The 26000-nt window shown below is 42.3% G+C and overlaps 1 protein-coding gene across 3 annotated transcripts in view; it reads left to right on the forward strand.

Moving 5' to 3' along the window:
- APPL2 (adaptor protein, phosphotyrosine interacting with PH domain and leucine zipper 2) overlaps positions 1-26000 on the forward strand; it is a 64217-nt gene that overhangs the window by 15369 nt on the left and 22848 nt on the right. For 2 of the 3 annotated variants that reach the window (XM_010599895.3, XM_010599901.3), the window contains exons 3-8: positions 12931-12990; positions 13527-13598; positions 16974-17061; positions 20031-20072; positions 20423-20481; positions 21240-21386. In XM_010599895.3, coding sequence (XP_010598197.1) covers positions 12931-12990; positions 13527-13598; positions 16974-17061; positions 20031-20072; positions 20423-20481; positions 21240-21386 — 468 coding nt within the window. Of the gene's footprint in view, positions 1-12930; positions 12991-13526; positions 13599-16956; positions 17062-20030; positions 20073-20422; positions 20482-21239; positions 21387-26000 lie in introns of those variants that run through there. The other variant, XM_064283670.1, reaches the window with a different exon arrangement.

Here is a 26000-nt window from a genome sequence, read left to right on the forward strand (position 1 = left end):
ATTCTGACTCATAGCGACCCTATAGGACAGAATAGAACTGCCCCACAGAGTTTCCAAGGAGCGCCTGGCGGATTCGGACTGCCGACCCTTTGATTAGCACTGTAGCACTTAACCACTACGCCACCAGGGTTTAAACTTAAAATTTCATTTTTTAAGACAGAGGCACTTAGCAAGATGTATTTCTTCATGATTATATTTTAAAAACCAGGTTTATGCTGCTGATAAATGATAAATAGTCATAAAAGTTAGATATTTTAACCAGACCACATGGTAAATTTCTAGATTCTGATAAAGCGAATGCTGCTCAGACCTTCACTGAGAAAGAGGAAGAGTGAGAAAAACTGAAGGAAAGTTGTGTGAGCCGTTTTGCTGATTGTAGCTGGTTTAAAGGAAATTTATTTGGCCCAAGCTCTGGGGTAAAGCTGTAGGCTATGGCTGTTTTCAGCATCTTACATTAGACCCTGGAGTTGCATCTGATCTCTTAACTGTTAAGTGTGCCTTTGCACAGGGTGGGAACTCCATTGTGGGTTATTTGAATGAAGGAAGCTGTACAGATCTCTACTGTATTAATGAAGCACAGAGATCTGTTGTATACATATTCAGTTAAATCTGCTCAGATTTTGTATTTAGTACATTTGATAGGATACTTGTTTTGATTCTGTATACCTGCATAATTTCTGTTTCATTTTTTTAATCTTTTAAAATGGATATAACAGAGTCTGACCATGAAATCTGCTTAGGTACTCTGCTGTTCTCATCTCAGATATTTTACTGAGGAAAACAAGCAGGTGAAGTGATGTTCCTGGCTGCTGGCAGTAAGACTGTTCCCGGAAGTATGAGTGAAACCTTGTAGCTCTCATACCCTTCCTATCTCCTCTAACTGGTGACCAGCCTCTGTCATTGGCTCGGGTAGTCTGGGTGGAATTTTTTGACGTGAGAATCATGGTTAAGACTCTTTCATATTCCTTCAGCCACTCAGGCTTAATCAAACATAGTCACATGTCTGTAACTGCTCTTAACCAAACGTTTCAGAGTTCAGGACTACTGATCCTAAAAACTGAAACCCTGAATTGGAAGTGGGAATAGTATCTTCTCAAACTGGGGTAAAGTCAGTTGCAGGGGATAAGAATGAAATACTTAGAAGGGAAAATATGCATAAATCTAGTATAAAAAAGAAAATATTTTTCTTTAGGAATGGTGATAAATACAGATACCGAGTTAAACAAATTAATGTACCTACTGGGAACATAGACAGAAACAAATAAACTACCCAGACTGACTCAGGAAGAAAAATCTCAACAAACCCATAACAAGTGAAGAGATCAAATCAGTAGTCAAAAATCTCCCAACCAAAAAAAAAAAATCCTGAATCAGATGGCTTCACTGGGAAACTCTACCAAACATTTAAGAAAGAATTAAAACCAATCCTTCTTAAACTCTTCCAAAAAGTAGAAAAGAACATATCCTAATTCATTCTGTGAGGCCAGAATTACACTGATACCCAGCTAGACAAAGACATCATGAGAAAAATACAGACCAATATCGCTAATGAATATAGATGCAAAAATGTTCAATAAACTACTAGCAAACCATATCCAACATCATATTAAGAGGATTATACACCAAGACCAAGTGGGATTTATTTCAGGAATGCAAAAGTGGTTTGACAATAGACAATCAATATTATACACACTAAAGGTGCTGTCTGACACACAGCGACCCCACATACGACAGAGCAAAACACTGCCCGGTCCTGCACCGTCCTCACGATCGTTGTTATCCTTGAGCTGTTGTTGCAGCCACTGTGTCAATCCATCTCACTGAGGGCCTTCCTCTTCTTGTTGACCCTCTACTTTAGCAAGGCTGATATTCTTCTCCAGAAACTGATTCCTCCTGATAACATGTCCAAAGTATGTGAGATGATATATCACCATCCTTGCTTCTAAGGAGCATTCTGGCTTTATTTCTTCCAAGACAGGTTTGTTCACTCTTTTGGCAGTCCATGGTATATACAATATTCTTCGCCAACACCATAATTCAAAGGCATCAACTCTTCTTCAGTTTTCCTTATTCACTGCCCATCTTTCACATGTATATGAGGCAAAAGAAAACACCATGGCTTAGATGAGGGTCTCCTCAGTCCGTACATCTTTGCTTTTTAACACTTTAAAGAGGTCTTTTGCAGCAGATCTGCCCAACACAATGCGATGTAGAAGGAAATGAACCACACGATCATCTCAATCAACAGAGAATAGGCATTTGACAGAATCCAACACCCTTTCATAATGAAACACTCAACAAACTAAGACTCAGGGAAATTTCTTCAATATGATAAAGGGCATGTATGAAAAACCCACAGATAACATCATTGGTCCATGTTCAACCATTCAGGAGGTAAGCATATGATCAAGAACCCATGATACTGAAGGAAGAAGTCCAAGCTGCACTGAAGGCATTGGCGAAAAACAAGGCTCCAGGAATTGATGGAATACTCACTGAGATGTTTGAACAAATGGATGCAGCTCTGGCAGCGCTCACTTGTTTATGCCAAGAAATTTGGAAGACAGCTACCTGGCCATCTGACTGGAAGACATCCATATTCCTGCCTGTTCCAATGGAAGGTGATCCAGCAGAATGCAGAAATTATCGAACAATATCACACACAAGTAAAATTTTGCTGAAGATCATTCAAAAGCAGCTACAGCAGTACATCAACAGGGAACTGCCAGAGATTCAAGCTGGATTCAGAAGAGGATGTGGAACGAGGGATATCATTGTTGATGTCAGATGAATCTTGGCTGAAAGAAAATACCAGAAAGATGTTTACCTATGTTTTATTGCGTATGCAAAGGCATTCGACTGTGTAGATCATAACAAATTATGGATAACATTGCAAAGAATGGGAATTTCAGAACACTTTATTGTGTTCACGAGGAACCTGTGCATAGACCAAGAGGCAGTTGTTGGAACAGAACACGGGGATACTGCGTGGTTTAAAATCAGGAAAGGTGTTCATCTGGGTTGTATCCTTTCACCATACCTATTCAGTCTGTATGCTGAGCAAATAATCCAAGAAGTTGGACTCTGTGAAGCAGAACATGATATCAAGATTGGAGGAAGACTTATTAACAACTTGCAATATGCAAATAACACCACCTTGGTTGCTGAAAGCAAAGAGGACTTGAGGCACTTACTGATGAAGATCAAGACTACAGCCTTCAGGATGGATTACAGCTCAATGTAAAGAAAACAGAAATTCTTACAACTGGACCAATAAGCAACATCATGATAAATGGAGAAAAGATTGAAGTTGTCAAGGATTTCATTTTACATGGATCCATAATCAATGTCCATGGCAGCAGCATTCAAGAGCTCAACCGACGTATTGTATTGGACAAATCTGCTGCACAAGACTTCTTTAAAGTGTTACAAAGCAAAAATGTCACTCTAAGGACTAAGGTGCACCTGACCCAAGCCTTGGTGTTTTCAGTTGCTTATATTCAGGCTAAAGCTGGACGAATGAATAAAGAAGACTGAAGAATTGATGAATTCAAACTATAGTATTGGTGAAGAATATCGAATATACCATGGACTTCAGAAGAATGAACAAATCTGTCTTGGAAGAAGTACAGCCACAATACTCCTTAGAAGCAAGGATGGTGAGATTTCACCATACATACTTTGGGTATGTTATCAGAAGGGACCGCTCCCTGGAGAGGGACATCAGGCTTGGTTAAGTAGAAAGTCAGCAAAAAAGTGGAAGACCCTCAACGAGGTGACTTGGCACAGTGATTGCAACAATGGGCTCAAGCATAACAACAGCTGTGAGGATGGCACAGGACAGGGCAGTGTTCCATTCTGTTGTACATAGGGTCTCTATGAGTAGGAACTGACTCGGCAGCATCTGACAACAAAGATGTTATCTGTGGGTTTTTCATACATGCCCTTTATCATATTGAAGAAATTTCCCTGAGTCTTAGTTTGTTGAGTGTTTCATTATGAAAGGGTGTTGGATTCTGTCAAATGCCTATTCTCTGTTGATTGAGATGATCGTGTGGTTCATTTCCTTCTACATCGCATTGTGTTGGGCAGATCTGCTGCAAAAGACCTCTTTAAAGTGTTAAAAAGCAAAGATGTACGGACTGAGGAGACCCTCATCCAAGCCATGGTGTTTTCTTTTGCCTCATATACATGTGAAAGATGGGCAGTGAATAAGGAAAACCGAAGAAGAGTTGATGCCTTTGAATTATGGTGTTGGCGAAGAATATTGTATATACCATGGACTGCCAAAAGAGTGAACAAACCTGTCTTGGAAGAAATAAAGCCAGAATGCTCCTTAGAAGCAAGGATGGTGATACATCATCTCACATACTTTGGACATGTTGTCAGGAGGAATCAGTTTCTGGAGATCATCAGGGTTGGTAAGGTAGAGGGTCAGCAAAAAGAGAAAGGCCCTCAGTGAGATGGATTGACACAGTGGCTGCAACAACAGCTCAAGGATAACAACGATCGTGAGGACGGTGCAGGACCAGGCAGTGTTTCGCTCTGTCGTATGTGGGGCCGCTATGTGTCAGAACTAACTCAGCAGCACTTAACGACAACATCATTGATGTGTATAACGTTGTCTATTTTCGAACCACTTTTGCATTCCTGAAATAAATCCCACTTGGTCTTGGTGTATAATCCTCTTAATATGGTGTTGGATGTGGTTTGCTAGTAGTTTATTGAACATTTGTGCATCTGTATTCATAAGGGATATTGGTCTATATTTTTCTCGTGATGTCTTTGTCTAGCTGGATATTAGGGTAATTCTGGCCTGGTAGAATGAATTAGGATGTGTTCCCGTCTCTTCTTTTTGGAAGAGTTTAAGAAGGATTGGTTTTAATTCTTTCTTAAATGTTTGGTAGAGTTCCCCAGTGAAGCCATCTGATCCAGGACTCTTTTTTGTTGTTCTTGGGAGGTTTTCAATTACTGACTTGATCTCTTCACTTGTTCTGGGTTCGTTGAGATTTTTCTTCTTGAGTCAGTTTGGCTAGTTTATATGTTTCTGTCCATGGGTGGCACAAACCATTAAACGCTCTACTATTCACCGAACGATTGGTAATTTGAATCCATCCAAAGGTTCCTCAGAAGACAGGTCTGGTGATCTGCTTCTGAAAGGTCACAGCCTTTAAAACCCTATGGAGCTGTTCTACTCTGCACAGTAGAACAGAGATGGGGATGGTCACTATGAGTCGGAACTAACTCCGTGGCAACGCTTTTCTAGGATCCATGTGTTTCATCTGAGTTATCTAGTGTTAGCATACAATTGTTATGGTATTCTCTTATGATCCTTTTTATTTCTAATTGGTCAGTAGTAATATTCTCACTTTTATTTCTCATTTTAGTTACTTGCATCTTTTATCTTTTTTTCCTTGTCAGTCTGGCTAAAAGAGCCAACTTCTGGATTCGTTGATGCTATCTATTGTCAGAGCTGTGTATTTTAATAAAAGTAATAGCCTCCCTTTATTTAGACACATAAAAGTGCCACACACTAGGTTAGCCATCTTCTGTGCATTCTGTCATTTAGCTTTCACAATGAGGGAGAGGTATTATAATATGTGTTTACAGATGAGGAAACTGGACTTAGGAGGTCATGTAGCTTGCCTAAGGTCATATAACTGCTGAGTGGTAGAACCAGAATTTGAACTCAGGTCTTTGACTCCAAAGTCTACACTCTTACTGTTTACCATATACGTACTCATTTGATACAGTGGTCTCCAGAAATGGTAGGAGAGCCTAAGGAAGTGTGAACTTTCAAAGGTTGTCCTTGTCACTGTAGAAAAACAACCCCCATTTATCAGCCTAACAGTTTTGTACGCTGTTAGAGGTAGGACCCAATTCCTTTTTGTATTCCAGAGTAACTTTCCTTATTTAATTTTTATTCAGAATTGTTTTAATCGTTACATTTTAATACCCCTGAAAACCAGTCAAATAGAAGTTTATGTGATGGGAACTGAGAGAAAATGTGTATGTAGCCTTGAGTATGAGGGTGCAGAGGTCCTGGATGGTTGCTGAAAACAACTTCATGGACTTGGGTTCCTGCACTTGGTTTGCGTATGTGGTCTTATGCTGGCGTTGAAGGTTTTCAGATTTGCACAAAAGATTGTTCTGGTCTACGGTCATTCACTTAGGTACAAGTGTTAAGTGTGTGACCTTTGAGTTCCAATCTTGGCTCAGATGCCTGCTGCATGACCTTAGGTAAGTCACTGGATTGCCTGAGTTTCCTCATCTGTCAAACAGAGGTCATTATAATACCTCGTGGGGCTGTTGTGAGGGTTGATAGAGTTACTGCCTATGCTAAGTGTCAAGATCAGTATGCAGCACAAAGTGCTCTCAGTGCTAACATAACCATCTTCCAAGTCTTAGAATAATTGTAGTTATGATGGCTCTCTACACTAGAGCTGCTATTTGGGTTAAATAGAAGTGTGATCCTCTAATCCTGACTTTCTTGAAGGAGCAATATGTACTTGCTTTCTTCACTTCCTCACTGGATATTTGATATTTGCTCCTTAGGGCACCTTAATCTGGTCTTCATCCCAACCCCGTGGCAGGGGGCTGCCTAAGGGGGACTAGTCAGGAGACCATTTAAAGAAGTTGAGCAAAAGGTCAAAAAGGGTCTGGCCTCTCCATAATCAGCCCCTGGGCAGCATCTGATTCTGTGAATAATACCGCCTTTGAAATGGTCTTGTGACAAGATATGTCCTGGGTCTCTTCCTAGTTTCTACCCATCGTTCTCTTTCCTGGTACCTTTTTTGCTGACTGTTCCTTAAGTCTTGGTGTTCTCCAAAGTTCCATCGGAAGCCCTCTCTAGTTACACTCTATTTGCCCGCTGGGCAATGATAATCATTTCTAAATCTCTGTTTTTAGCCTTTGTCTCTTTCCTAATCTCTAGGTCTACATTCCAAACAACTTTTGCCTATTGTCATTTTTTGGTCTTACCCAGGCTATTGCAGTGCTCTCCTAAACCGTCTTCCAGTCCAGGAAGGTTTCTTCTGCCTTCAGTTCTCCCTCCACCCTATAGCTAGATACAACTCAACCACACTGAAACCTCCCTTTGCTGCCACTGCTTAAGATGCTTCTGTGACTCCCTATAATCACAAGGTGAAACTTTAAACTTCTCAGCAGGACACATGAAACTCTTGGTGAGCTGAGCATTAGCCGCCTCCTCTAGCCTCGTCTGTGGCTGATCCTGGATGTACCAGGCGCTCTACACACTTTATGCCTTTGCTGTGCTGTTCCTGCTGCCAGGAATCCCCATCAACTTCTTGCCCTGGCAAATGACCTCCCCAGCCTTTAAGACTATCCTCAAGTTTGAGAAGGTATCTCTGTCACTGTTCGTTCTTTCCCTCCTTGCCTAGCCAAAGTGCCGTTCACCTGAATGCCCAAGTGTACTTGTTGGTCAGAGTACTTAAGGTTGAGTAGGGGTTCCTTAATCCTGTGTGGACTGTGAGCTCCAAGCGAGCAGATTTTCTGTACTTCTGATGCAGGGCACCTTACCTGGCCCCATTAAATGTTTGATAAATAAGGATTGAAAGGGATTGAATTTAGGACATCTGCTCCTAAAAGTCAGCACATCCCAACTCTTCTCTTCATTGTCATTCCCAAATCTGTATTCCTTCCTCAGTTCCTTAGCTAAGGGCACTGTCCTCCACCCAGTCATCTACACGGGAAGCCCAGTTTTCTTTGACTCCTCCTTCCTTCACACTCACTGCATCATGTTTTTGCCGCAGAAGTCCCTCTCAGATCTATGATTTCTTACCCTTTTTCTGGCTCAGTCTCAGACCCTTTTTGATCTTTTCCTCAACTTCTTCAAATGGCTTCCTGACTAGTCCCCCTCAGGCCATTCTCTCTCTCCCCCTCTGGTGTTTCCTTCCCACTATAGCCCCTTAGGAGTCCCAGTGGTCTAGTGATTAAGAACTCAGCTGCCAACAGAAAGGTCAGCAGTTTGAATCCACCAGCCGCTCCTTACAAATTCTGTGGGGCAGCTCTACTCTGTCCTATAAGGTCACTATGAGTTGGAATCGACTCGACAGCAACAGGTTTGGTTGGTTTAGTTTATGGCCACTTATGGTTTTTCTATATAGCTCATGTCTGATCTTGTCATTCTCCTGTCCGAGTTCCTCAGCACTTCTCTGTTTGCCTCCAGTCAAATAAATAAAGTCCAAGTCCTCAGCAGGCAGCCCCTAGTGTTCTGCCCCAAATGCAGTTTTTCAGCCTTTGATCTTGCTGCCCTCCTCACTACCCCTATGCCTAACTTGCCTCGAGGGACTCTTGAACTAGTGGGGCCTTGACCCCCAGCTTGTGGTGAACACTGAGATGAAAGAGAGTTTGAACCACTTTGCTTTAGGCAACATCTCTGACCAAATACTCGGTATAAATATTCGGTATAGATTGAAGCAAATGCCTACATTTTGACTTGACTCCTGAAGGCTTTCCTTTGTCCCTGTTCCCACGCTCTCCGTTCCCATTCACCATGGATGATGCTGCCTGTAGAGGCCTTTGGCTGGTTTCAGGTGACAGCTGCAGTTAGTAAGCTCTCTGTCCCGTGGTAAGCTAAAACATCCCCTTGCCAGAAGCTCTGTTTTCCTTTCATCTTTGCTAACCACTTGTCTCTCTCCCTTGGCAACAGCCTTGGGCGTTCCTGTTTAACACAGGAGATACTCTCAATTAACCTTTTGTCAAATTGTCTTTTTCCAGGATTCCTATGAGGCATCAGAGAGTACGGATAGAAAGTAGGGAGCTATTCCAGGGTGTCAAAAAGAACCGTACTCATGGAAATCCATTTCAAATTGGAATTTTAGGCCACCTCTTTTGCATGACTATAGAAAGTCTGGGAATTATGTTCATATCTAAAGGTCCTGGAAGGCCTGCCCCCTGAGTACTACTAACTAGATACAGTTTTGGACTTTGGGTCAGAATAACCTATTGTTAAGAACTTGGATTTTAAGATTTAGACCTGAGTTGAGACTGTGCCATACCAATCACTAGGGTATAATTTTAGAAAATTGTTTATCATTTCTGAACCTCAGTCCCCTCATATGTAAAATAGGGATAATAACAGTACGTACCTCATAGGTGCATATAAAAGACTAAATGTGATAATATATGAAAAATGCTTGACAACAATGTCAAGTACCTAGAAAAAAAGACCCAATAAATGTTAGCAGCTGTCTTTATTATTGTTATTACTAATATGTACTCTTCAACCAAACTCTAGTTTTGTAGGTCTTATTGCAGAGATAAATAGCTGGGTGTGGGCTAATTACATGATGTTGGCCCTTTGTGTACAGTAGATTAAGCATGAGTCAGATTAAAGTTGGTCGAGTTCAAAAGACTCTTGACATAATGTGTCTCCCAGGAGAGATTCATTTCCTTTCAGGGCAGGTGACAGGCCATTTCGTAGATATATTTTCCAGTGCAATTGTACTGATAGAACAGAATCTTAATTGGCTTTGCACTGTGAAAATAAAACATATTTGAAAATACACAGCATGAGGTATTTCTAGGTGAGACCCGGCAGGGTCTAATTGTACAAAATAGTTTTGGAAAGCAGCCGTTTATGTTGTGACCCTTCATCCCTGAGCTGTGGTGGATGGAATTTGTGTACGTGGCATATGAGTGTTCTCCCGTTTTGCCCTGGGTGCAACTGACGCCAGCCAGCTCCTGGCAGCTTTCCCATTACTATTCAGAGCACTTGCCGGTGAGTTCTAAACCAAAACCAAAAACCAAACCCGGCACCATCAAGTTGATTCTGACTCATAGCGACCCTATAGGACAGAGTAGAACTGCCCCATAGGGTTTCTAAGGAGCAGCTAGTAGATTCAAACTGCTGACCTTTTGGTTAGCAGCTGAGCTCTTAGCCACTGTGCCACGAGGACCCAGTGAGCTCTAAAGAAGGAGAGAATTCAAACAAAGTAGAGAATTCAGACAGCCTATGGTCCCTGCTTTTTATGATGGCCTAGAGGGTAATTATCATATCTATTGACTGGTCTCTAAAGGATGCACATATGGGAGAGTACTATTTTGGAGTTAGCTAAAATAAAGAATGAATTAGTACAGTAGAAAATATTCCTCAAATCTGAAATAGTATAGCTTAATGGAGAACCTTTTTTTTCTGAAGGAGGTGTGGCAGAAGAGTGGGTCTTTTGATATGCTTACTGTCTAAAGCCGGGTTGGTAAACTATGGCCCTTGGGTTGGCCGCTTGTTTTTGTAAATAAAGCTTTATTGAAACGAAGCCATACTCGTTTGTTTATGTATTGTTTATGGCTGTTTTCATGCTACAATAGCAGAGTTGAGTAATTGTAACAGAGACCATATGGCCCATAAGCCGAAATATTTACTGTCTGTCCCTTTACAGAATGTTTGCCAACCCCAGTGTAAAGCATAGGCCTTCTCATCTCTTCTCTTTTAGTAGGACTTGGGATCATAGAGAGTGGTAGCAGGTTTTAGAGTTGGACAGACCTGAATTCACATCCAGCCCTGCCACTAACTGGAAACCCTGGTGGCATAGCGGGTAGGTGCTACAGCTACTAGCCAAAAGGTCGGCAGTTCGAGTCTGCCAGGCACTCCTCCGAAACTCTATGGGGCAGTTCTGCTCTGTCCTGTAGGGTCATTGTGAATCGAAATCAACTCAGCGGAGACAGGTTTGGTTTTGGTTTCCTGCCACTAACTAGCTGTGTGACTTTGGGCAGGTGGTTTAACCTCTCTGTGCCTCAGTTACCTCATCTGTAATATCAATTTAATAATCGAACTTACCTTCCTGAATTGTCAGAATTAAATGAGATAATGCATGGAGTGCACTTAGTGCAGCATCTGGCATGAGTTAAGCACTCAGTAGGTGTTAGTTGCAATTGTTATTACCATTCTCTGGGTCAGGAGGTTATATTCCATATAGCGCTGCCCCAGGGTAAACGCCAAAGTAATTGAACAAATCCATCTTAAACCCACTACGACTAACTCAGGGAAGAGGAGCAAGGAATTGCTGATACAGCAGCGTGTCAGCCCAGTGAGTGGGATAAGACCTTTATCCCCATGCACTCTGATCTTCAAAACAGCTTTTTAGGGACGGTGGTCAACAGGTAGTATTTCCGAGTCATTGTTTCCCACTTGTGACGTTTCCTTGTAGGTTAAGAAGTATTTTTCCCCTTCCACACCGTGATTCTAGATAATTGCTTTAAACTTTAGATATATCTTTTAATGTTCATTCGTTCATTCAGCAAACATTTATTAAGTTCCTGCTGTGTGCTAGGAACTATTGCAGATTGCTGTCTAAATGAAGGACACAGTGCTTGTGGATCTGCTTGCTGGCTTTCTACATGGCTTGACTACATGGCTACCAGCTCTGGTCAGTTTCGAAAGGGGGAGCAAAGCAGTGGGATGCCACAACCAGGAACTTTTATTCTGCTTGCCTGACTTTACTCTGGAGGAAGAAGGATGAGAGTCATGCCCTCATGCCCTGTTGATGTCTGTTCTTTTGGGCAAATTGAGGAAGTCAGGCCACAGGTTGTCCAATTGTCTGCAAAAAGGATGCAAAAAGTGGGATTGGGCACTGATGGGTCTTGCAAATGAGAACCAAGAGCAATAAAACAACTCCTGCAGAGTTACTGAACTCTGAACTAAAGAAACTCTGAACTTCCTCTTAAAGGAACAGCAAACCCGGGAGAATGAGAAACTAGGCAGAGGCCTAGGCTGAGAAGGTGGAGGCCAGTGGCTGCCACTCATGTGTGCCAAGTCACCCTCAGTGGCTCTACCCCTCTCTTAAGAATTAGCCTGTCCCTGAATAAGGCTTATCTGAAGATAAGCTTTAACTGAGCTTCAGAAGTGTAAAGTATGTTGTCCAGAAAACTGCTGTGTAGCCATAGATTGTTGTTGTTGGGTGCCATTGAGTCGATTCCGACTCATAGTGACCCCATGTAACAGAGCAGAACTGCCCCGTAGGGTTCGTACAGAACCAGATTGCCAGACCTTTTTCCTACAGCGCCCTTGGGTGGTTTCAAAGTGCTAGTCTCTTGGTTAGCAGGTGAGCACTTAACCATTGCTTCACCAAATAAGAGGAGAGGAAAATGGGCGGTATTGGGCAGTAAAAAATGGCTCAAAAAAGCATTGCAGATCTTGAAGAGTAATGCTTTCCTTAGCTTTCTGGGACACTTGGGCTTAGCTGTGCTTCTGTGTTACTGTCCGTCATTTCTGACCTAGTGCTCTAAGTGGTAGAATCTGAGCATGTTGCAGCACTACTTAAGTTCTAATTGCGCTTAGAATACAGTCTGAATTCTGGGCCATGGGGTCCTGCATGCACTAACCTCTGCCGGCACTGCCAGTCTTGTTCACCTTGCACCCCTCAGCTGTTGCTCCAGCTACACTCCGCCTCATAGGTCTTCAAGCAGGCTGTGCTCTTCTTCCTCATGTTGTCCCTCCTTCTAGACAGTGTGTCCCCATGGCTGACTTTCTATAGGTGTCTCTGGAAACATCTCTTCCTTAGAGACCGTCTAGGTCCTTCTGTCATAGCCTCCTAATGCATCCAGTGTTTTCCTTTCCAGTTCTCATCATATTTGTAATTTTTGATGTCTGCTTTCTCAGTAAGCCCTGTAAGGACATAGTCCATGTCTTTGTTGTTCTCCCCTGTACTCCTGGCACTTAACATAATGTTTGGCACATTATACTTGCTAGCTATGTTTACTGACTGAATGAATGATTAGAAGGAACAGTGATTTGGAAAGGTTTTAAAAAAATAAGGTTTAACCTTTTAATTTGTTTTTGTCTTGTTTCCAAATAATTTTTGAGCAAAGTATTGTTTCATAGGCACACACACATCTTTTAAGGAATTCTCTGACATGACTTTTTTCATTGACTACATATGCACTGGACAAATCTTACTTTTCTCTCTACAGAATGAGATGTGCCTGGCCACTCAACAGCTTTCTAAACAACTGCTGGCATATGAAAAACAGGTAAATTGATGTGTGTATATGATGCTGTACTCTGGACTTCTTTAAGTGGAGTTCTTTTAAAGGAGTTTTCCAGTGGCATCTTTTAGAAGCTTTCTTCTCTTCCTTTTTTTTCCCCCTGTAATCTTTTCTTTTGTCTTTTTTTCCCTTTACACTGACAAATTCTAACTGGTGGTCATCCTAAAGTCTTTATGATGTATTCTAATGGGCCTACAGAAATAATCAACTGCCCCTTGAGGGTTCATAGTCTTTAATGGACTACAAATGAATCAACTCTAAACAACTCCAGGAAATAAACATTTAAATAAAGATACCATTATGTCCAAGCAGAAGAGTGATGGCCAGCCAGAGGCCATTGAGGACATTGCTGAGGCAAGGCAAGGAGAAAGCTCTACTTTTCTTCAGTAAACTCTTCTGACATGATGTGCTCTTGAGAGAAGAGAGGAAGCTGGTGTGGAGGGCAGTGTATGGTGGGGCTGTGCTGTAGTGCCACGTCCGGCATTCAGATGACACCTGGCTCTTTTATTCTTTGTTTTTAGAATTTTGCTCTTGGCAAAGGAGATGAAGAAGTAATTTCTACGCTCCAGTATTTTTCCAAAATGGTGGATGAGGTAAGATAGTGACCTGGCAAATTTGTATTTGATTCTTTCTTGAGCTTTCTTTCATCTTTATTTTGGCCCACTTTACACTTACAGGTATCTACTTAAATATCCTGAATCTCAGCTTGTTGATCTTCCAAGGTTCATTGCAGAAAGGAAGTTGTATACTGTTATGTTTATTTCTGGTTTGAGGGGAAAGCCTTTGATATACATGAACAATAGACCAGAAGAAAGATTTCTTAGACCCATTTCCCAAGGAGGGTTTCATACACCCATTTTTCTAGCCGTGGGGTATAGCACATTTGCAATATTTGTGAAAACAAATGTTGTTAGAGGAAAAATGCATAAATCAATTATAAGATATATATATAAGAGCTCAGATACTATTGTTCTGGGAAGAACCCTCTTCAAAATTAGGCAAGTATAAACAGTCCCATCTTTCAAAGAGTTTGCAGTACTTAAAATAGAAAATCATGATAAAGAGTAAACAAAAAAGAGGATGCGCAGGTGTCGTTCAAATGTACAGTCATTGATACGAAGTAGACACTGTCTTCAATTTGAAAAATCAGAAACTTTCATATAAAATTGTACTGGTTATATTTCCATTCATTCAGCAAATCAGCCAAACAAGCCATTATTCCATTCAACAAACATTTATTGACCACTTACTGTTTAGCAGACATTGTTGTTGGCACTGGGGATAAAACAGTGAACAGGTCATCCAGTTCTTATTGAGCTGCTGCTTCCATCCAACTATGGTGGCTCTCTTTAAAATGTGTGTTGAAATGGATGAATATCTATTCCTGAAGAAGAAGAGGATGAATAGGAAATGTAATTAGAGAGGGAAAAAAGACAAGGTTTTTTTTTGGAGGGTGGGTGAGGAATTTCTCTTAATTAACAGTGAATAGACAATCCAGGGGGAGGGGAGGGGAAGAAGTGAGAGCCTGCACCTGCTGAAGTCCTGTGTTTTCTTGGCTAGAAGAACGCTGCTAAGGAAATGTGGTTAGTTGTTGGATCCCCAGAACCAAGATTTCCAGTTTAAAATATTTACTCACAACCACATTTTCACGGGCAGGAATGATTCTTTAGTGGGGGTTGAATGATTCCCAAAAGATGGAAGCCTGCAAGTGTGATTCTGTAGGTAGCATCCTGCTGTGAGTTGGAATCAACTCGACTGCAGCGGGCTTGGTTTTGGGTTTTACAATGGCGTCTGTGGAGTAGTGGTTAAGAGCTGTGGCTGCTAACCCAAAGGTCGGCAGTTCGAGTCCACTAGCCGCTCCTTGGAAACCCTGTGGGGCAGTTCTCCTCTGTCCTGTGGGGTTGCTGTGAGTCTGAGTCGACTCAACAGCAACAGGTTAGGTTTTTGGTTCTATAATGACGTCCTAGAAGTTCACCCCACTATCCATCTGTCAGTTTGCCATACTACAGTGACTTCCGTGTTGCCGTGATGATAGAAGCCATACCACCAAGGTCACCCATGGTGAACAGGTTTCAGGGGAACTTCCCAAGTAAAACAGGCTAGGAAGAAGGGCCTGGCAATCTACTTCGGAAAATTAGCCACTGAAAACCTATGGATCACAGAATATTGTCCAAGATTCTGACTTGCTTACTTTGGACATGTCCTCAAGAGGGACTGATGCTGAAGAAGGACATGATGTTTGGTAAAGTGGAGGGCCAGTGAAGGCAAGGGAAACCCTCGATGAGATGGGTTGACACAGTGGCCATAGTAATGAACTCAGACACTCAGGAAGATGGCACAGGACTAGGCAGGGTTTTGTTCTGCTATACGTGTGGTTGCCATGAGTTGGAACCAACTCGATGGCAACTAGCAACAAGTTTAGCACTTGTTGGGGGTTTTTAAACAAGCTTCTTGAATTAGAGACCTAAGACTGTGAAAGTAGTGAGCTCCAGCTGGGTCTGGACCTGGGCAGAGGAAAGTAACCTTTGAGGTTGTTTTCTTTATCTACTCCTGAACCTAAGTCAGGTTGAAAATTGTTTAAAATGAGTAATTTGACTCAGAAAACTAAAAATGAAATAGGAGACTCATGTGGCTGTGGCTTATATTTATAGAATACCTTAGAGTTAGATCTTCCATGTTACAAGGCATAGAGAGATTTCCAACCTTAGCGATTTCCTCAAAAGCAAGGTTTCTGGATCACTTCCTTAGACTGTATCTGCGACAGGACCTCGTTATCATTACAGTTTCCGTTTATTGAGTGCCAAGTATATGTCAGGCACTCTGTTCTGAGCATTTTCTGTACATTTTACCATTTTATCCTCACAGTAGCCATATAAGGAAGATGGTATTACCCACATTTTACAGATGATGGTACCAAAGCTTTGAGAGGTGGTCCATGCTCCTTTACTCTCCTCAGGGAAAGTGCTGTGCTTGAGAAGTGATTGTCTTCTACATCTCACAAGCTCCAAGGCAAAAAGTTAATGACACGAGCCCCTTGATCCTTAGGAGGAAAATGAGTAGCTAGGAAACTTGCCACTCCTGAAGTGCATACCATTGGAAAGCCACTTAATCTCCCTGAATTTTGATTTCCTCATCTGTAAACGGCAGTCATAGGAAAGCCCACTTAATTGGACTGCTAAAAAGATTTAAATGAGATAATGTATACCTCATCTATAAATTGTGGATAATAATACCTAACTCACAGAGTGGGTGAGAACTCAGTGATAACAGAGCTGGCACAGAGAAAGTGCTCAGAAATGGTAGTGTTGGTAGTGATGATAATTTTTATTCCTCCTAGAAAGACAGGCTTCAGTAAGCCTTTTTAGAAGGGGAGAAGGAATCAACAACTGTTAAAATTATCAAATGAGGATGATCAAATTGCATACAGTCACTTGGTTTGGGGAAGGTCCTTTTCTAAGGAGCAGAGAGGCCTGAAACCTGGCTGAATTGTTTCAGCAGGGAGTGTTCTTTCTCCAAAGTTACACACAGCCCATAGCCGGCTATGGGGTTAGGGTGTAGGTTCCTAGCCGGCCTGTCTTTTAAGTGTGATTTCAGCCCTCTCCGAGGGCCGGAGAGCTCACAGTGGCCTTGAAGCAGTGACCTGTGTTGAGCAGTGGCAGTAAGCTGTACTCACTGCAGGCACACAAAAGCATTCTGATTGTTTAGGGTGGGTGTGACCCAGGTTGAGAACACAGAGCCAGAGTTTGCACAGTAAACAGAGTAACTAGGCGCTTGACTGATGCCCAGTCAGTTACGACCTTGTATTTAGTTTTTTATATCATTGACTGCTTCATGAAGGTCATTTATTTTCTAAGGAAGCGTAACAGTTTTTTAACCACGCAAAAGTGTTCGGTCTGATCCTTGGTGAAATAAGATGGTGTCAGTAATAATGTATGTAATTTTCTTGAATAGGTTCCTCTTTCTTTCAGCTTAATGTTCTGCATACAGAGCTGGCTAAACAGTTGGCAGACACAATGGTTCTACATATTATACAGTTTCGAGAAAAGGATCTCACAGGTAAAGTAACTGAGCTCAGCACCAACTACCTCTAAAATATTGTTCAGTTCATTGAATAATAATTGTCACTGCATTAATTTCTTTAAACCTGCAAATTAGTGAGAAATGCCTTCTCACTGAGTAGTTCAATTCAGCAGACTTTTATTGAATCCCTACTGTGTTCTTCCTCACCTCAAGGAGGTCACGGGCTAATAAGAAGACAGACTCAGAAACAAATAAATATAATATCATGTGATGAGGGCAGCAGGACAAGGTGTACAGGAATAGAAATTGCACATAGAAAAAAAGGCACGATCACTCTTTGAGGGGTAGAGTGCCAGGGAAGGCTTCCTGGAGAAGGTGGTCTCTGAGCTGGGGTCTGGGACATGAATAAATGCATACCAAGTTGACAAAGATGGTGAGGCTTATATTACAGGTTAGGGAGTATGTGAAAAAGTACAACGTACTTCGAGAACCCTGAGTGGTTTGGAATGTCAGATGGGAGGCTTGCAGTGGAGAGGGCAGGATGAGGGCCATCCTTTTATCTGTGCTGGGCTCTGGGGATGCAGCTGAGAATGAGGCAAACAGGGTCCCTGTTCTCGTGGAGCTGACATTTACTGAGTGAGGGTATCTGTGACTAGTTCAAAAAGCCTAGTTGGTCTTTTGGACTAACTTAGGTTCTTCAACTAAAATAAAACTTTAAAATAATTGCATTTCTCTTAGAAATTGAGGTAGTAAAAAAATGAATATAAAAAAGAAGAAGGACCATTCCTATTGGAGTGTTAGAAAAGGGAGTCCAAATTCCCTAGTCCTTTTGTTCTTATTTCACTGAGAATATTAATTGCGAGAAATTAAAGAATTATATTTTCTGGAAGAACACTGATATAAAGAATTGCAGACCAAAAAAAAAAAAGCAGAGTCTAAACCTGAGTACTAAAAGAGCTGTTCAGTATAGTACATTCTCTTTAAAAATATGTCACCTTAAAAAAAAAAAAAATTTTTTTTTTAAGTGGAAAAGATACTAAGTCTAAGGGCAAATCTTAAAGATGAGATTCACTATGATCATGTCACCAGAGGCTGTAGGTGCCAGTGATAGAATGGGCATAAACTCTACTCAAGAGTAGTATTGACAAAACTAAAACTTGATAAATAAAGAATAAGAGATTGATTTAGCTGTGTAAAGAGCACGCTTGATTGAGCAGGACTTTTAAGTGCTGCTAATGGATGATTACACATGAGGGCAAAACCTGCCCAACACAGTCAGGCTGGGTAGCCAATACTAACTGAAAGCCTCAGTGGGTGCATTTTTAAATAATGCTTTCTTCAAACAAAATTTTTAGAAATGTGGTTTAAAGATATTTTCCCCAAGTAAAATCATTAGAAATGTGTGAGGATCTCAATTTTAAAACAAACTCCAAGTGTGTTAAAAACAAAATAATCATCCCCTAAGACCTTTGTGGAAACCTGGTGGCACAGTGGTTAAGTGTTACGGCTGCTAACCAAGAGGTCGGCAGTTCGAATCCACTAGGTGCTCCTTGGAAACTCTATTGGGCAGTTCTACTCTGTCCTATAGGGTCGCTATGAGTCGGAATCGACTCGACAGCAGTGGGTTTGGTTTGGTTCGGAAGACCTTTGTTGTCAGATTTGTGTCTTTCAGGTTTGCTTGTGGGAGGCGAACGTAGGATTGAGAGTGCCCCAACTTCGTTAATGGCAGTGGCCTTCCTCAATCCAGGGTGACTCAGCTTTTAGTACTGTTAGCTCAGGATTATGATTGTTCTTAAGGAGAAGTAAAACTTTATTAACAGCAGAAAGAGAAACTTAATATCTGTGAGACGGTTACTCGCGTTATCCTTTTCTGATGATACAAAGGTGTACATTGGAAGTGTTTGGGCTAGGTCATACCTGAGTCAGCCTCAGAACCAAATTAGAAGCTGGCATCCCCTGTGCTTAGCCAGTGGTGTTTTATCTTACATTTTGCCACCTTATTCATCCTTTACCCACTAATACAAGTTACACAGGCTGAGTGAAGAGAACCCAGGAGATAATAAGGAAGCTATTGAAAATTGATAGGGGGTGATAACCTCAGACTCTACTCCCACAGAAAGAAAAAGATGAGAGAGAAAAAATGCAAGAGGAGAAAGTGAGAAAGCTGCCTAATATCAGGGAGGATAAGAAAAATGTGAATGAAGAGCAATGTAAAAACTGGAGTCAGTTAATGAGGCAAATTGAAAACAATGTAGATGATGTGAAACACTTTGTTTTGTTTGACAAAATAGAAGTAGATTGTTTTAGAACTATAGAAAGCAGTATTTTCTTTTAAGTATCTGTGTGTTTAAGTTTTTGATCTTGGACAGTCATTGCTTACATTTCCTTTTTTGAAATTTCGTTTTGGTCTTGGACTTTGTTGGGCATCTTTGTGTCTGATGGGTGTAGCACCCATATTGGGTAATAGCTACTGCTGTTGACTTCTGCAGGTACAGTACACTAGATTGCTTCAGATGTTTTCATTAAAATGAGAACGCCATGTTCCTTCTCAGTGATAACTTTAATGTCAGATGTTAAAATGGCAGGGACATGAAATTTCTAGAATATGGGTGTAGACGAGGCATTCTGAGGAAAGATATATTAAGACATTCTACTTAGGGGCTAAAGAATGAGAACTTAAGTCTCTATTCTTCGGTCTCCATGAAAAGTGCCTGACCACCAGGGAGTCCAGCCCTCACCTGGAGTGCCCGCTTTTTCACAAATCCCAAGCACTATCAGAGAGGAAAGTTGGGGTGCAGCTCCAGTGAAACCAGAATTCCCAGGTACCAGGCCTGGGCCCTAGGAGAGCAGAGGATCTGAGGGGTGGCGGTGGGGGGAGGGGGGGGCATGTTAGCAGGCCTTTCCTCCTCCACGCATATCCTTTTATTTTCTTTGGAAAGCACAGAGCTCTGGATTGGCATATTTTATTTTGCCTTGATCTAAGATGCTTCCTTTTCTCTTTTCAGAAGTAAGCACTTTAAAGGATCTTTTTGGACTCGCCAGCAGTGGTAGGCATCTTCTTTATTCTTGATACACTCTGGGTTTAATATGTGTGTGGGGTGACTCATGATGACCCCATCTGTGCAGAGTAGAACTGCTCCATAGGGTTTTCAAGGCTGTAACCTTTTGGAAGTAGATTACCAGGCCTGTCTTCCGAGGTGCCTCTAGGGTGGGTTTGAAACGCCAGCCTTTCAGTTAGTCCAGGGCTTAACTGTTGCCACCACCCAGGGACATGGGGTTGCCATGAGTCAAAATTGACTCAGTGATAACCAACAACATGTGGGATGGGGAGGAGAAGCTAAATGAGTGTACTTGCTTTTCAACCTGTGTGGGTGCTAAAATGTAACTTTATTTTCAGAGCATGACCTCTCAATGGCAAAATATAGCAGGCTTCCTAAAAAAAAGGAGAATGAAAAGGTAAAAAATACCTTGCGTAGTACTTTTTACTTCATTTACTTAAGCTCCTTTTGTGTCTTCCTCTTGTGAATCCGTGGCATTAAAAGTGTTCGATGATTTTTTTTTCCTGTTTTCCCTATACATGGTCTTTATTATTTATTCTGAGTCTTATAACCAGACTTCCACTTCTGTATTCTGGCTTTCCAAATTGGTTTATTAAACTCGACTGGGTGTTATAATCACACTATGATTTTAATGTGGACTTGCTACCTGGGATGGTTAACTGACTCATAAGCCACATGGGTCATTTGAGCTCTATGCCTTCTAGGTTTTTTTTGCAACTACAGGTAATATTTAGTATTTTCACATACATACTTTTTACTTTGCTACATGAAATTTTTAGGCTAATTATTTTCTTGTGATACAATCTTCTGAGTGAACCAAAACGTTGCTGACTTTTTATGCGTACTGCCGTGTTGTTTTCCTAAAGGACAATAACACGTTGTAGTTCTACAAGCAGAAAGTATTGGCTTCACTTCATTGAACCCTCCCGGTTACAAAATGTTATTAAACTTGATACTGTTTTGTTTTGTTTAAACTCTAGTGCTTGTAATTTGGCTTATTTTTGAAATAGAGGGGGAACCTTACCTGGGTTTTATTATATTTGTCATGAAAATGGTTATAATGAATAAGCAAGCATATTTTGAAGTCACATGTTCTTAACAGAATTATCTCATACCTGAGACAACTTGAAGTTTTCCTTTCAACTTGTTAACTAGGTGAAGGCTGAGGTGGTGAAAGAGGTAGCAGCTGCACGGCGGAAGCAGCACCTCTCCTCTCTTCAGTACTACTGTGCCCTCAACGCGCTGCAGTACCGAAAGCGGGTGGCCATGATGGAGCCCATGTTGGGCTTTGCACACGGACAGGTAGGGACAAGGCCTGAGCCGGCTGTGGAGAACAGCCTTACGTTCTGCTGAGGTGTCACTGAGGAGAAACTGAAGCACCATCATCAGAAGCAGCACACTTGCACACCCTCCCTGGGAGCAGCCTGAGGTTCAGGACTAGGAGAGCTGCCAGCTGAGTTGGGTCATCTTTAGCTGGGCTTGTTAGACCATATGTTCAGGAAGTGATGGCCTTGATCCCAATCCTCCCTGGGAGAGGAGCCTGCGTGGCCTTTTGTTTTTGACCAAATGAAAGGCAGGCCTGGCCCAGTTTTCTTAGAAGAGGCTTACAGTTCAGGTTGGTGCAGCAAGGCTCATGCCTTGGATTCTGCACCTGGCCTTTGCCACTGTACATTGTAAGAACCAGCCTCAGCTGGGTTCTTCTTCTCAAGTGTTGCCTTGCTGAGGTAATTGCCAGCACCTTAATACCTGGAGCATGGGGAAGTGTGGCCGTTTTTTCTTGATGGCTTCTCAGTTCTCAGAGTATTTATTTGGTTCTTTCCCCCTATTAGGTGGTCTACTGAATAGTTAGGTTAAGGAAGGCCCCAGTTTAAGAATGGGGGCTTAGCCAGCATGGCGGGGAGAAAAATGCATATGAATGTGAGGCTGATGGCACCACCTCATCACTGTCCACCCCTACCCGGCATTGCCCCCACTTGCGTTAACTCCGGCACCTGACTTCGGGCATGTGAAAAATGCACTGGGCATCTTCTTTCAGCAGATGATCTGGGAACACAAAGGGATGTGAGGAAGCAAACTGTTGATAAAAAAAAAATGTAAAAACCTTCCTCATGTGAGCATCTGTTACTTTTATAAAACCAGGAACCCAAACCCATTGCTGCTGAGTCAATCCTGACTCATAGTGACCCTATTAGACAGACTCGAACTGCCCCATAGGGTTTCCAAGGAGTGGCTGGTGGATTTGAACCGCAGACCTTTTGGTTAGCAGCCAAGCTCTTAACCACTGTGTCAGCAGGGCTCCACTTTTATAATACATTTTAAAAATATATGTTTCAAAAAACACATCACTTTCATTCAGGGAAAAGAGAGACAAGACAGAATCTTTTGAAGTCCAAGCTCAATTGTCTGTTTTCTAAATGTGTTTGTTAAACACTATTGAATAGTGAGGACACTGAAGTTAACTTATGCCTTCAGACAGACAATTTAAGTAGAACAATATCGTCTTTCTGTGTCACCTGAGTGAAGCTGGGTTAAAGCAAGGAAAACCGCAAATGAGCACTGTCCACCTGTGAGCTCCAGTCCTTGAGAGCTGTCCACTTCCTGCCACTGGGCATTAGTGCCCACAGGTATGCACACGCTAGCTCTGTTGCACTCACTTCCTCCTCATTAAGCTTTGGTGGGTGTTCGAGCTTCATTAGAGAATACTACCATTCCCTTTGTTCTCTTCAATACTCCTGTCATTTCTCTCCTCTCACAATTGACAGTTCTTGTCTTTGGAGCAAGTCCTGATGGCACAGTGTTTAAGCACTTGGCTGCTAACTGAAAGATCAGTGATTCAAACCCACCAGCCCCTCTGCAGGAGAAAGATATGGCAGTCTGCTTCCATAAAGAGTACAGCCTTGAAACCCCTATGGGACAGTTCTGCTCTGTCCTGTAAGGTCTCCGTAAATCGAAATCAACTGGTCAGCAACAGGTTTGGTTCTGGTTTTGTCTTTGGAGCATGTAATCCCTGCTCAGGTAAAGGGCCCACCACCAGGGGGGTGTCGGTTCCAGAGCCACAGGCAGAGACAGAGTCCTGACTTAATGTCTGAGAAAGATGAACTGCTGCAGGCCCGATGGGCTTGGGGAGCTTCATTGGTTAGAGGAGGGTCCTTATAGGGCCAAACCAGCCCTGGCTTGATAGCAGCTGGTTTTGCTGTGTTCCATAACCAAGGAAGACACCTGTTTTCCCAGCCTGGACTTTTGAAGTGACTGCTACTGGCCACCGGGGAGAGGGGACACTCTGGGTGTAGGAGCATAAACAGACCCTGTGCCTAGAAAACCAGAACAGAGCACACGGTCATTGTTGGATGTCAGTAGCATCATTTTCAAGGACTGAGAATGGCCTGTTCTATTTTTTACATGAAAAACATCCAGTTTTCAAGACGCAAGACCAAGTAGCCCCTTACCCTACAGATTTCTGTAGGGTGAAAGAGAAAACTACAGTTCTTTCTCTTAGACAAGTTTGCTGTTCATTGCCATGAGTCTTTTGGATGATTCAGAAGAATTTGCTCTCCTTCAGTGTAATCAGCCCTTCTAAATCAGTGTTTTTTGCCCATTCAACAATGTTAGCTGATGGTTATATGACCATTGTACTTCTGCAGTTCATTGAGGCACACTGGGTCTTTGAATGAAATTCCAATGAATCAGGCTTCTCAGTACCACCCACTTTTGTGGAGGTGTGTTGACTCCGTTTCTGTCTTCTCTGATCCTTGTTAAACAGGTTTTCAATTAAATCATGAATCAGTCCTCATGTCTACGAACAAACTCAGGTTTCACAATCTGTGTACAGGTTTATGAGAACACAAAAATGGAGTCTCGTATGTACAGGATAAGTATTGTGGAATGTGGCTGTATCCCTCCCATTCATTCATTCATCAGATGTTCTCTCAGGGGTTACATGAACACCTGCCCTAGGAGCTTCCAGAACAGTAGGCATGGACTTAGAGTGTAAATTCCAAAGGAGTTCAGGGAGGGGAGGGAGAGTAGAAGCCACCATGATGCTGTGACTTTAGAAATGCAAAATGCCCATTTAACAGACTGATATCTATGATTTACGTATGATTCCGAGATCGTGGACCTAGAACATCTCCCTGCACGTATTACTGTGCATTGAGAAACCAGTTGCCATCAAGTCCACTCCAACTCATGGTTAACACCATGTGTGTCAGAATAGAACTGCACTCCTCAGGAAGTAGATCACCAGATTTTCTTCCGGATACCTCTGGGCAGACTCAAATCTCCAAGCTTCTGGTTAACAGCTGAGCACGTTAACCATTTGCAGCACCCAGGGACTCCTTGCATCAGGAGAATCATAGTCGCCGTCTGTTTTTATACCGTGAAAACGAAGGACATTAGTGCACATCCTTCCCCAGGGTGTCTGGAGAAGAGATATAAGAGTGTCAGAACTGTGCTGATAACCTCTACTAGCCTCCTCAGAGCGAAAGGTAGATTTCCATACCCACACCCCAGGGCAAGGCCTACTTCCTCATTAGACGGATGAGCTGGGGTAACGCATAAGAGAATCCCCATGTCCAGGCCCAGTGTTTTCCCTCTCTTTCATGACTTAGGCTTGCGGTTTTTACCTCTCAACACTCCAGGTTATAAAATGGAGCAGTTCATACCCAATATCCTGATTTTTTTAAAAGTCATCACCATAAGAACAAATGGAAACTTGAGCTTTTCAGGGTAGAATGATCGTAGATGGCAGCAGGGCACAGAAATGTCCTTCTTTTTCCCATACCTCTGCCCTTAATGGTTTGCCAGAGGACCCAAAACTTCTGGGAACAGAATATACAGAAGTCATAGGAAATAAGGAATTCCTTCTATTGGTACCCAAAAACCAGTAACTGCAGTTTCGTTTTCAAACTGTGTAACCCTCAGGTCTCTTAGAGGCCACACTTTCCTGGACAGAGAAAGCATCATAGAATGTTGGAGAAAAGGCGAGACCTCCCCTGAATCAAGAACATACATAGTGCTTGAGCCATGCCGCATCCTTTATGTACATACCTATTGCCATCGAGTCCATTCCAACTCATAGTGTCCCTATAGGACAGAGGTTGTGATCTTTACAGAAGCAGACTGCCACATCTTTCTACCACAGAGTGGCTGGTGGGTTCAAACCACTGACTTTTTGGTTAGCAGCCAAGCGCTTTAACCACTGCACCACCAGGGCTTCCTTACATACATAATCCCCTGTAGTTTGATGTCAGCGTTGGAAGAGGCTTCCAGCCTAGGCTACGTAGCCTAGTTTTCCCAGTGCAATATCTCAGCCAAGTCACCATCCATCCAGCCTGTGTTCAGAGCCCCGTGTGGCTAGGTGAGTGGGCTCAGTTGGATGGTAAGTCTTCAGGGTAGGGTTGTTTCTTTGAAAGCCTCGTGCTGCGCTACATCTAGGGCTTGTCAGTTTCTTGCTGGTGTTGTGCATAAATCTGTCATTTGTCACACACCAGTTTAGCACCTGGAGATACAAAGGTGAGTAAGACCTAATCTTTGCCCTCAAGAAAACTTAGTATCTAAAATTCACACAGGTAAAAAGCCGATAATAACAAAAGTACTTAAATATCAACAATAATCATTGAAGCACCTAGTATGTACTAAGAGCTTATATGTCATTCCTGATACTTACAGCCTTTCAACTAGAGAGCTGAGTGTCACTATCACTAGCCCCATTTTACACAAGCATCTTAACAGTTGCAGTCGGGATGTTGGGAGTAACCATCACATCACCCAGTGTTGTGGAGGCTAGGGTGGAGATGCAGCAGGCGCTGTGGGTGAGGAGGGGCCAGTCAGACAGTGTCAGCCGCTCCTTGCTGTCAGTCTCACATTAAATGAATTCATTGATCACCTTTCTAAGATGATTTTCAGAATATCTTAATT

The sequence above is a fragment of the Loxodonta africana genome, chromosome 4 (genome assembly GCF_030014295.1).
Source record: "Loxodonta africana isolate mLoxAfr1 chromosome 4, mLoxAfr1.hap2, whole genome shotgun sequence".
NCBI lineage: Eukaryota > Metazoa > Chordata > Mammalia > Proboscidea > Elephantidae > Loxodonta > Loxodonta africana.